Below are 12,515 nucleotides of genomic sequence, written 5' to 3'. Positions count from 1 at the left end.
ACAATCAAACAATGCAACAATCATTACAGCCAGCTGGCTTGCACGAAACAACAAACAATTCATCAAATACGAGCAGAAATTTAGATTTACAGAGAGAGCAAGAAGAGAATGGAGAAACAGACTTAGAATAAATAAAAGAGAAAGGGGACCTTGAAGTTTTGCATTAATGATTGTTATTGCGAATCAAAGTCTAATTTCACATCATTTTGTTCAGTTGACTTTGACAAATAAGAGTAGAAGTAGAATAAGCAAAGATAAAGGTTTAACAAGATCTGGCAGAAAGTAAGAAAGATTGGAAGTATATAAGTTTCACATGTTATTTTATATGCACATTAACAAAGCTTTGGAATAACGAACCCTACTTTATTTTCGGATTAACAAACCACATTTCATTTTTGGATTCAACAAACCTTTGGAAGAACGCCTCATACGTTCGGATAAAAAAAACCCAAACAAACCAACCCCCCCCCCCCCGATTAACTAACATCTAGGTATAGGGAATTTGCGTGTTCAAGATAACAAACGTTATTTCATTTTCAGATTAATGAACCTTCAGAATAACAAACATCACCCATATTTGGTAGTTGAGGGCTACCTCTAGCTACTGGCAAGAGCATGGTAATCTACAGAAGCCTTGAAAATATTCTGGAAACATGAAAACCATGTAGACTTTTATAGGAACAAGAGTAACATCTGATCTCTGGTAATTCACTTGATTACTATCTACAAGGAACATCTGTCTGAAGTGACAAAGAAAAAAAAAGAAAAAAAGAAAATAAATCAAAATGTTTTCAAGGAATCTGTAGGCCTACAAGTCGCGGCATGGGAAAACAATCTATCGTTTTGGTAACAGCTATTCGCATTCAATGCTAAAGCTGAACTCTATAGAAGTAACTTTTTTCCTGTTGTCTTTGGTGCTGTTTCTTTTCTTTTCCTTTTCCCCCCTCTGACGTACATAGAGAGCTCTTCTCTCTACACACACATGTTTTCCTGGAACATTTTCAAGGTTGGATTCTAGAGATGGCATTGTAGTTGATGCAAATCTAATAGCTTCGGCTGTCTGCAAACGAGCAGGTGCATGCGTAAGTCCCTATTAGCCCCACAACTCAGTACAGAACCAAGTTAGCTCCCTAAGGGAGAGCCAGAGAGAGAGAGAGGGGGTGGGGTGGGGAGACTAAACACAAAGTACACCGACACTCCATGGATTTGGGATAGCCAACAATAGATATTATGCAATTCCCTGCAGAAGGGAGTGCCGATACTCGTTCGGAACAGCCCCGTTGATACTACAACTCTTGAGGTTACTGATTAAACAGGCAAAGCCAGTGGAGCATTCAGGAAGCGGACTTTAAAACCCCCCTCGGTTACCAGAGCCCTGTGAGAACCGTCACAGTCTGCCTTCGTCGCTGACCCACCACGCTTCAGGAAAGTCATTTGAGATCGGAGCCAAAGGGTGAGCAAGACAAACTGGAATCACGGAGATAAAAATTGTAGCAGTTGCGTCAGATCATTTCCCCTTCCAGAGGATCTCCGTGTGGTGGCTTTTTGGATTCCACTGCTTCGTGTCTCTAGTTATACTCCTCTTGGATTATTGCTGCTTCACTCGACGACAGGTTCCCTACAACTTCAAGCATGGCCGTCTCAACACAGTCATTTTCATCTCTCTTGAGGGCAACGTTGTGCCTCGTGGTAGCAATATTGCCAGCAACTCTTGCCTGCATGTGCTTGCCGACTCACCCACAACAAAAATTCTGTCAGGCTGACTATGGTAAGACTCATTCTCAATTTTCCCAATCCTGTTCTTGTATATAGGCCTATGTGTAATCATACACTTGTCATATTTCAGTTGCAAGTTTAAATAAAATCTATGAATAAGGATTTTAAGGTCTTCAAACTGCATTATTCAATCAATGTATTTCTGAAGTAATACTAGGTAACATCCATCAAATTAGAATTTTTAGTTCTCTCTCTAAACACATTTACTCTGGCATATATGACTTATGAGCATTTAACTCCCTCTATCCCCCTCCCCCCCCCCCCCAAAAAAAAAAACACATAATAATTAAAAAAAAATCAATTTACAGATGGCTTAGCATATTATCAATCAATCAATACCCATACATGTTATGTGAATGACATTCATATTAATTCTTTTGTCACAATTGTTATGAAATTGAATTGTAATTGTAGCAAAACAACATATCTTTGTTTAATAGATGCTAATTAATTGTATGTCTATTTTTGGAAATGGAACTTTTTTTTGTGAATGTCATTATACTAACTCTAAAAATTGCATTGCATGTACATTCAATCAAATTATAGTACACTGTCGCTGGCAGTAGAATACTTTCGCCCCTAACTTCTTCCTTTGTTTTAGTTTTAAAACAACAGATTCCCTTGTTATGAGGTGACAAAAAAGGTGCTAACTTTCAAATGACACATGAACCCATAATGGTTTCAGATATTTTCATTTGTAGCACTGGTATATAAAAATCACTTTTCACTTTTCCACAAAACAAATCCTTTCAATACCTTATGTAAATGTAAATATTAATCCATCTGTTAGAAGTAAACTTTGAGTAGTATTAACCATCTAGATATCCATTTAACTAAACAGCATCTCCATGGTGTTAAGTGTAACATACAACCCGTTCACACATGCCCCAAAATAATGGTTTTCAAAGACAGATACTGGAAACATGTTTCATGTGTTTTGACTCCAAAGAAAAAGAATGAAAGAAATCATATTGGGATCCATATCTTGAGTTCCTTTTTTGAAACCCTTGTAGTAATACTTTTATTACACAGTGTATTTTGTTAAATCCCTTAATCCAATTTGCACACTTATATTGGGGTCATCATCCAGTTACTGTTTGGGCAGGCACAGTTCAGACTTAAAGGACAAGTTCACCTTCATAAACATAAGGATTGAGAAAATGCAACAATATTAGTAGAACACATCAGTGAAAGTTTGAGGAAAATTGGACAATCGATGCAAAAGTTATGAATTTTTTTAATTTTTGTGTTGGAACCGCTGGATGAGGAGACTACTACAACTTGTGAGTCATATGCGTACAACAGTATAAGGAAAATGTAAAAGAAAATTCAACATATTTTCACTTTTTTCGCATAATAAAAGAGCACTTGACTTGCCTCTTTCTAAAGGCAGGGGGAATAATATTACCCATAACATTTGTCGGTAACGAGTCCGGGGAATGTGTACTTTTTTCAAAAGATGGAATTTTGTGAAATTCTCTTTATATTTTCCTTATATTGTTGTACGCATGTGACATCTAAGTTATTCATACACTGCAGTAGTCTTCTCATCCAGCGGGTACTGCACAAAAACTTCAAAAATTCATAACTTTTGAACGGATTGTCTGATTTTCCTCAAACTTTCAATGACGTGTTCTACTAATATTGCTACATTCTCTCAATATTTATGTTTATGAAGGTGAACTTGTCCTTTAAAGTTCTTGTCTTGCAGCCAAGTGAGCCTTATTTTCATAAATGAACGGTGGTGAATGGAATGAAATAGGTTTTTCAATCAGGAATCAACTGATTGTTCTCATGTGTGAACATGCCTATCTTTTCATAGAGTTTATCATGACAGAGAAGAAAATTGTCATCATGAAGCTTCAAAGCTGCAGCTCTTCAGAGGCTATACCTTCATGTTACCACTGACTTCGTAGTATTGATACAGCACACAGCTGTAAAGTGTTTTGACCCCTTGCCTAGTAGTTCCTATCGGGTCAGTATACTTCCCAACTGCTTTCTGAAAGCAATGGCTTTGTTTTCTATTCTTACAGTATTAAAAGTGATTGAAAGTATTTTTACAGATGGGCTCTATATTCTTTAATATTTACACGATTTTTGGGGATATCATATTTTAGCATTTTTTTCTTTTCATATTGATTCTCTTTGGCATTTTGTATAAGTGAATTAAACATAAGCAATGGCAAGAGAGAGAGAAAGCGAGTAATTGCACCTCATGAATTGTCAGTTCAAGTGAAAATACCATAATTAATTTGGGTCCGTTGCACATTTCATTCAAACGCCAGCTTTGGCGGGTCACGTTTTGGAGAAAACGCGTGTGACCGACAACCGCCTGAGAGGGCGCTTTGGCCAGTTCGAGTACATCATCAGCATCGACAGGGTATTCAAGGGGGAGGGAATCCTTGGTAAGGGGAGATCGGCCCTTGTCACCATCTTGACTTCACCAGGAGACAGTCTGTGTGGACCTCTAGACATGGAGCTGGGAGACAAATATCTCATCACAGGTAAGATAGAATCCCATCGCTCCCTCCTTCCCATATCAGTCGCATTCACACATACGAAATATTGTATACGGCAAATATTTCATGAGGTTTTTATTTTCGCGAATTTCGCAAGTTGGGTGCTATTGGCGAATTGAAAAACACGCAAATATAACGACTCTCATTCGGCATGAATGCGACGTACATGCATACATTTCTCAGTTCAATACTGGTACTCCACGATCGTGAATTTAACCACTCGCAAAAATGACAGCAAGTCCCGATTCGTGAAAATTTAGACTCTCTAAATATATGGCGTATACAGTAGTAAAGTAACGATTGCAATCCAAATAACGAGATTCTTTGTGCCCATTCAGATTGACAGAAATACTAGTCCTGCTAATTGCTGAACATGATAATTTGTGGACCAAATTATGCATGCCCAAAATCTACCAAAGTAGTAACCCTCGCCCTTGTGGTCATGCGATGCTCAATCATGCATGTTTTGAATGACGGGAAAAATAATCGCCAGATTTATTGCTTCAGTATTCACGTACTTGTTGTGGTGCAAATTATTGACCTATTTTCTCAAATCGCAATTATTCCAAAATGATTGCAAGATTTCTTGGGATGGGATTGCAATGCTGATCATGCTATTTAGTGGGAATTTTATGTCCACACAGGCAAAAAATCTTGAGATTTGGATCCAGCTAATTTGCATCAGTGTGAAGTCCACTACCAGCTATTATATCTGACTTCAGACAGCAAATATTTCTTGTTCGGAATTATATTTCTGAATTGCACTTTAAACAAGGTTGCACACTGGCACTGGTCGGACCAGTAGAAAAGATGGGTTAGTGTGCCGACGTCTGTCCGACCAGTAGAAAAGATGAGTTAGTGTGCAGCCCTGCTTCAAACCATGCTACGAGATAACAGTGTTCAGTTTCCCAAGATGAGTACCACTGCTGGCTGCAGAAATGCAAAAGTGCATTCCGTAAAACAGCTGTATCGCAAACTCCATGGCCTGTCAGCGAAACATACATACCATATGCATATTTCTGAAAAGTGAACTGCTTGTCAATAAAAGGGAATAAAGGGCAAGCATTGAAGCTTCATCTCAAATAAGACAGTGTAGATGTCAATTTGTTCAGGGTTTTAAAAAAAAAAATCAAAACTTGGGAGGAAAACACCTCTGGACAATATGTTAGGTAGTTGGCTAAACGTGGGATATGAAATATAATTCTAGTTTGCTTAAAGGACGCACACGCAAACACAAATACATCAATAAGCATCAAATGCATTTCTAAACATGTTGTGGAACAAGTTTTTCTGCCATTTGAAATTGCCCCCATTCTCTTTTATGATATGCCAATGCAAACAGTTACCCTTTGAACACCTGCTTAGCACCTACTGACTTGATTAGGAACAATCTGTCCAGGCGTGTTGACAAATTCCTTCTAAACATCAAGGAAAGATCACCTTGCATCCAACTTCATTGGCTGAGACACATTTGATCTACACCTTTCCCCAGCCTTTCTTTCAGGGTGAGATTTAGTGCTAGCTGACCTAAATTGACCCTTGCTATGCCAATGCACCTGAGACCTCATTTGCCAAGTTGATATATTGGCACTCACCCACCTCCCTCTCAAGACTTGGCTCCTAACTTCATTGAGACAAACCAAATCAGGTGGAGCGACAGTGACTCACACGAAGGCCATTCTGACACAATAGGAATTAATAGAATTATGTCATCCCTATCCAATGACAGTACAACCCAGGACACCTGTGGTACTTAATTGGCAAAGAAAAGCATATTAGCAGACAGAAGGTAAAAGGTTAAACAGGTCACACACTGCAATTTGTGCATAAAATCTACCTTAACCCATCAAAAATGTACATCACTGTTATAAGAAGAGAAAGGACCCTGTCCTTCCAAGAACCCATGTCAACGAAACAGGTGTCTTCTAATACTTTTTCCGCCATTTTAAGGGGTGGATAACCTCCAAATATAACAGTAAGATGCACTGATAATCCCTCATGAGACACTCTGTGAACTCCCATGAACCAGTGGGAAATTGCCGAGTCAGAAATGTGCATTATACAGGGAAAACACCCTGACATCAGACCTCTTGAAGTCCAAAAACAAAAAGGTGATTTTTCTTTTCTTTAACCCATTAAAGACTAGTCCCCAAGTATACTCAGGCAGGTGTCTGGAGGAAACGTGTGTTATAGCAAAATCAGCTCGTCCTCAATTGAAAGCATATGCTGATATGCAGGGGTTGCTTTGACAGCAATATTTTAAGAGGATTTAACTGCTTTGACTCTTTCTTTACTATGGTAAAAAAAATGGAGCATCCAGTGCTTAGAAAATTTGATTTTGGTTAATGTTGGCAACTGGTACAACTCTTCAATGTTGTCTTTCCAGTCTTTATATTTGCTATGTAACTCAGTTTTCCTCATGAGCATTTGGAACACCAAAAATAGCAAGTAAACTAATTTTTCACTTATCAATGATTCAATTCAGGCAATAGATAATGGACAATTTTGCAATACTTAATAATATGTTCCATCATCATCACCAGATTGTGGATCTTTTTTTTTTCTTGCATCACAATACTGCCCTTCAATCTCCTCTGTTCATTTGGAATAAATGAACTTACAGAAGTTCATGTCTATCTAGTTCATACCCATAACAAATGGCATTACTGGACAGTGGCCAAAGATTACAGGCAATTCTTTGGACATTTTGGCATTCTTCTTGCTCGAGGGATAAAGGGATGTTGCAGCGAATAGGATGTAGGCTTTTAAGCTCGCTGGTAAATCATTCTCAATGCTGGACTGACGCCATATCATTTCACCCCAAAACAACTCTTATCAGTGGGGTAAATGACTCTTCAAGGTACATTTTGGCAGAGCTGATGGTCAAAACCCTGAATGTATCCAACCATTTTTTTTTAAATATCTCTCTTAGGCTGCATTTATCTAACTTGAGAGAGATAATCATGTTTCAAAACGCATTTTGAATGGTGTTTGCAAACATGGTTTTAAACGCTATTCTGGGGGTGCCGCGTTTATCTAACCATCATACAATCGTGATTTGAGTGTTGTCACTGCGCAGCTACTTTGCGCCATTCGACCCGGGAAGTAAAGGTCAACTGCATACCAGCATACATGCCTCATCAGTCACACACAAATAATGGGTAGAGAGCACATGCGGAAATGGCTGGGATTTGATCTTGAGATATAAACATGTTTCAAAACGGCATTGTATTTATCTACTCACAGACCACCAATCGTAGCCGCAAACGCGTTTGAAAACACGCTTGCATTTATCTAACCCCTTAAAATGCCTCAAACACGTTTAGGATCGTGATTCTGCCTCAGAAAATCTTTAGATGAATGCAGCCTTACTCTGAATCGTTATCTTCTCCAAACACAGGAAGCATAGTGGAAGGAGAGCTCCAGGTCAGCTCCTGTGACTGGACAGTGGAGTGGAAACTCTTGTCGCAACAACAGAAGCAAGGGGTTAAGACCTTCTATGGCAAATACTGCACACAATGCAGGGTAAGTCACTCACTGTTGACATAACCTCTAAACAGTTTTAAGAGATAGCTGGTGCTATTCAATGAAGGGCTTCATAACCTGATATCCTTCCTTCCTTGTTATGTCCAAAAATATATATAAGTCATAACTGAAATCAAAACAGGCAAACAAACAAGCTTCATGAAGTTCAAACTTCCACTTAAACTGAATTAACATGCACTGAGTTTCCACATGAAAATTTATCTGGTATGAATGATGACACTGTAAAAAGTAAGTGAACTTTCCTACTGGGGATTCTAACCAAAAGTGATGAAACTGATTATTCATTCTGGTCCAAAGGTTCAAATTTCTTTGATAGACAGAGTTTTTCTTCTTATTTCAAAATAGGATTAACAAATGATAAGAAAAGAAAAAAAATGGAGACAAACTCATTTTTTAATTTTGGCTACTAAACATCTGATCAACACTCATACCATGTTTGTCATGAATAATAGTTGCCCAAACCTGCCAAAGGTACATTTTGGTATTTTGAATGCTTTCAAAGTTTGAATTTGTTGTCGCCACCCACCCCCTTTCCATAGGTCCAGTCAGAGATGCGGGCGTGGTCAACAAATAGTCCCTCCAGCGGGTGCATCTATGACCCCTACCCCAGCCAGACATTTGGGGCAGAAGACTGTCAGTCCCTGTATGCCACCTGCCTCATGCAAGAGAACGAGTCCTGCCAGTGGTATCACCGTGGCAACGCCTACCAGGACTGCATCCGGAGGAACCACCCTTACTATCAAGGAGTAGAAACAGCCCAGAGTGTCAACTTTCCACTGCAGGAGGTTTAGCAGCCAACAAAGGGCTAATCAGCCAAAAGACTTAAAACTGAAAAGGGCAATTTCACAATATGCCAGCCCATTTCTCCCATGAAAATTTTCTCAAAACTTCAAGAGAAACTAATAATCTGCATGAACTTTGAACTTCTACTAAACCATCATGTAGTTTTGAACAATGGTTTGCTCCAAATAATTGCATCAATCTTTATTACCCCAAAATTTGAGCAGATGCTTTATGCAACATCTGTGGCTTGAATCTTTGAAGACAATGTTTTTACCTGCAAATTACAGCTTTTTGTCTTTTTTCTCACACATGAGACTCTTATACAAATAAGTCTGTACTTATTGCATGTTACAGGAAGTGCAGGTACCAGAGAAATAACTGTAACACTAGCAGTTCATTGGCTGTTGCATGGATGCCATGATGGAAACTACATATCATTGCATGTTGCTATGGGAGTAAACTGCTTGGTGATGCAGAACTCAGATATTTGAGACAGCTGCATAGATTTAAGAAGAACTGCCTCAAGAGTTGGAGTGCCCTGGGTATCTTTCATTGATACAGAACATACAAAAATTAAAAAGCCAGTTAGAATAAAAATGAAATATGGATCCAGTGACAAAGTTTAATTTACTGACATCTTGAGCCAGAGAGTGATTTCAGACAATCATTGTTTTTTTATTTTCTTTTTTCTTCTGGATTGTTGTTGTTTTTTTTTCTTCTGGATTGTTTTTCATCTTAAATGATTTTTTGTTGCACATTTATGTGCAACTTTATTTATGTGCAGCTTTCAGAATCCATCAATTTGTAAACAAAAGAAGATATTTATTTTCCAATATATTAATATATTTGTTTCCTTTGTTAAAGCTTTGTTCATTTTTTTGATAAGCTCAAGACTCTAACTGGATATCCATTTAGCTTGTCTGTGGAAATGAGGCCTCGATGCTTGCCTGCTTCTTATAAGAAGCCCGTCTTAGTTAGCTGTCATTTGTATTTTTCAAGGAGAAGTAGGCCACAGAACACCTGTTCAACTTAGAAACAAAAGGCATTAACTCCATACATCAAATATGAAAAAAAAAAAAATGCTTATTTACTTCTCAGTTTGCTTTGCTGGCTCCCGAAAGGACTGTTCTCCAGTAAAGTATAACTGTACAAGACAATTTCAGTCACATAGCTAGTTTTTATAGAGAGCTCATTATTCATTTTGTGTGAATAAGAAATATGAAATATCTTGCCATTTATTTATTGCAAGACTAAAAATGTATATAATAATTATTTTTTATTGTCGTCATTGATATTTTTCTATATGAAGCCTTTCATATTGTTTAAGTTTTTGACTGAAAATATGTGGTCAAGAGGCTTGGTTTTATATGGATATAATCCAAATTCATACTCTCTGGAATCTCAACTCTATTGAGTTGTCAGAGATAAATTGTCTGATTCAAGTTGACCAAATTGCCCAAGCCCAGTGTTGAGAACACAGGATACAAATTCTGTGCCTGTGACACTGATATTTTTGTGAAAGAAAATCCATGAGATTCTATTTTTATGAACCAGAAAGTTGGTTTGAAAGGTTTGAAAGCCATCAAAATGCTGTCCAAAATTAGCATACCTGTCTCGCATATAACTTGGTCATACCCTCATAATGTTGACCAAATTTTTGTTGTGCAAATTTTTATGACAATGATCCAGAATATTGCTGACCAGGGTAGTTCATTTTGGACACACATTTCTCGGTATTGGTGTTTGATAAGTGACCTTCTACTGTGTAAGATGTAAATAGACCAGAGTGTCTTCCAATTATCCAATGTGGCTTGAGAAATGACTTTGCAAAGCCATTTATTTACCCTGTTTCTGCTATCTGCAAGGTGTTGCATAGATGTACAAAATCTTAAGATTACTAACAAAGATTTGAATAAATTAGCACATGAGCTCTGGTACTATTCTTTTCTTTTTATCTTTCAACTTTGTTGGTGAAACAAATACAAAATGAATCCCAAACTGTTACATTTGATTGTCATTTCAGCAATATCATGGACTGACTAGATCACCATATCTTTTTATTTCATAATTTATTTAATTCTTTTGCTCTTTAATCATCCTATCTGAAGGCAAATCAACACAATATCTAAGCACAAGAAATAAGAATAATGAATAGTCTTTTATTGAATTCTTTTTGTTTCCAAAAAATGAAAACTCTGATGATTTGAATAATATCTATGTATCAATTCTTTCAACTGATAAGCAAGAACCAAAGCAGTTTTTTGGCAACAAATCCATTAAAAAGTATGATGAGACAACTATAATGAACAGCTATTATGCTTCTTGGGAAGATAAGCAATATTAAGATTTAAAGTGCAAACTGCAAAGGAAAGTAAAAGTCTATTCCAGAATTAGGTTCATCTTATATCCAAACAACATCTCATACTCAATTATTGTAGCATACATCTCATGGTCATGATTACAGCAACTATAGAGTTTTCAACGTAGAATATTATCAAGGAGACTGAATGAATATTATGAAAAATCCAAAGAAAATAGAATAACACTTCAAACATGGGTTCCCTGCTTATGGCTAGACTTTTGGCAATATTAGGTTATGTTTCATCACTTTCACCCATGATATCATGTACAATTTTCTGCCATAGTTTGCTAAGATAGATTGTGTAGGTCATACATAGTCACTTTCAAGGGTAGGAAGAGGTACAATGTGCATTACAATGTCAGTCATAAAGGACAATGTAAGAGATATTTGGATGTACTGTAAAAGTGGAAATTTTCGCAGTGTATAATTTTTTTTTGGGCACATTTCACATGACCAGAAACTAGCTTGGAAAAAAAAAAAAACAAAACATGCAAATAGTTTTGCTTGCTTTATGTAACACTATTCAATGTTTTGATTTTGCAGAATTAAAAACATGTGAAATTCATCTTACCCAGCAAAGTGTGAAAAACTAAATGTGCAAAAATGTCCACTTTCACAGTATATACATAATATATGCGTAATATACCTAGCATAAATGCAAAATTGATTTGCATATTACATAAAGCGATCCTCTATTTGAGAACAACATATTTTTTTTTTCTCCTGTTGGTATGAGCACCGAGTAATCTAAGGGTGCGTTTATAAGATTTTTCATTTGACCAGAAATAGTGTTTTGAAACACTGTTTATGGCCAAACAGTGTTTCTAGCAAGAAAAAAAATCTTATAAACGCTAACCGTGATTTGAAACACTGTTTTGAAACACTGTTTGTAAACGCACAAAATAGTGCGTTTACAAACAGTGTTTCTGTAGAAACAGTGTTTCGAAAATCTTATAAACGCTCTCCTGACGAAACTGTGATTTGAAACAGTGTTTCAAAACAGTGTTTCAAAACAGTGATTCTGGGCACGCAAAATCTTATAAACGCGGCCTAAGAAGCATGGTAAATAGCAAAGTAGATTTATAAAACAAGTTTAGCCTCTTTTCTTCCTGAGAAAACATGTTTAACCCATGTTCTTTTAGGGAACCTGGGGATCCTATATAGAATCTACACAGACTTCAGAATCTATGTTGGGAATGTGTTAAATTGATTTGACATCCCCTGTGACTTACTCCTTGCTTCTTTGTATAAGTCCTAGAGTTTTCCACCAAGCCTGAAGAACTTGTACTGAAATGTCTTTGTAGTTCATGTAATTTATGTTGAAAGCTTTATCACTTATGTTTGATGTTTTATTTGTTGTAGATATGATAAACATCACCGCAAATAAATTTGCTGAATTTTTACATCAAGCCATTACATCTTGTACATAGAAAATGTTGTGCTGATTTAGTTAAACTCTAAAGCTGTTTCTATTAGAACTGAAATTGATTGATACTTGTGGTGTGAACCTAGAGAATTATATGAATGAC

The 12,515-nt window shown here is 36.9% G+C and overlaps 1 protein-coding gene across 1 annotated transcript; it reads left to right on the top strand.

Moving 5' to 3' along the window:
* The first annotated feature begins 1,632 nt into the window (after window positions 1–1,632).
* LOC139716649 (metalloproteinase inhibitor 2-like) lies at window positions 1,633–5,804 on the top strand. Its single transcript, XM_071628177.1, has 3 exons — window positions 1,633–1,768; window positions 4,062–4,280; window positions 5,800–5,804. The coding sequence occupies exons 1-3, from the start codon at window positions 1,633–1,635 to the stop codon at window positions 5,802–5,804; spliced, it is 360 nt and encodes a 119-aa protein (XP_071484278.1).
* The last annotated feature ends 6,711 nt before the right edge of the window (window positions 5,805–12,515 follow it).

This window comes from Diadema antillarum, unplaced genomic scaffold (assembly GCF_040938485.1).
Source record: "Diadema antillarum isolate AM-2024a unplaced genomic scaffold, OU_Dant_1.0 scf00000068, whole genome shotgun sequence".
Lineage (NCBI taxonomy): Eukaryota > Metazoa > Echinodermata > Echinoidea > Diadematoida > Diadematidae > Diadema > Diadema antillarum.
The sequence above is the reverse complement of the archived record's forward strand: the minus strand, read 5'-3'. Positions and strand labels throughout refer to the sequence as shown.

What these genes read in the sequence shown, in the direction of transcription:
- LOC139716649 (XM_071628177.1), top strand. Translation starts at nt 1,633, where the DNA reads ATGGCCGTCTCAACACAGTCATTTTCATCTCTCTTGAGGGCAACGTTG. An exon ending in ATTCTGTCAGGCTGACTATG is followed by an intron (nt 1,769 to 4,061) that starts GTAAGACTCATT and finishes TTCAAACGCCAG; the next exon opens with CTTTGGCGGGTCACGTTTTG.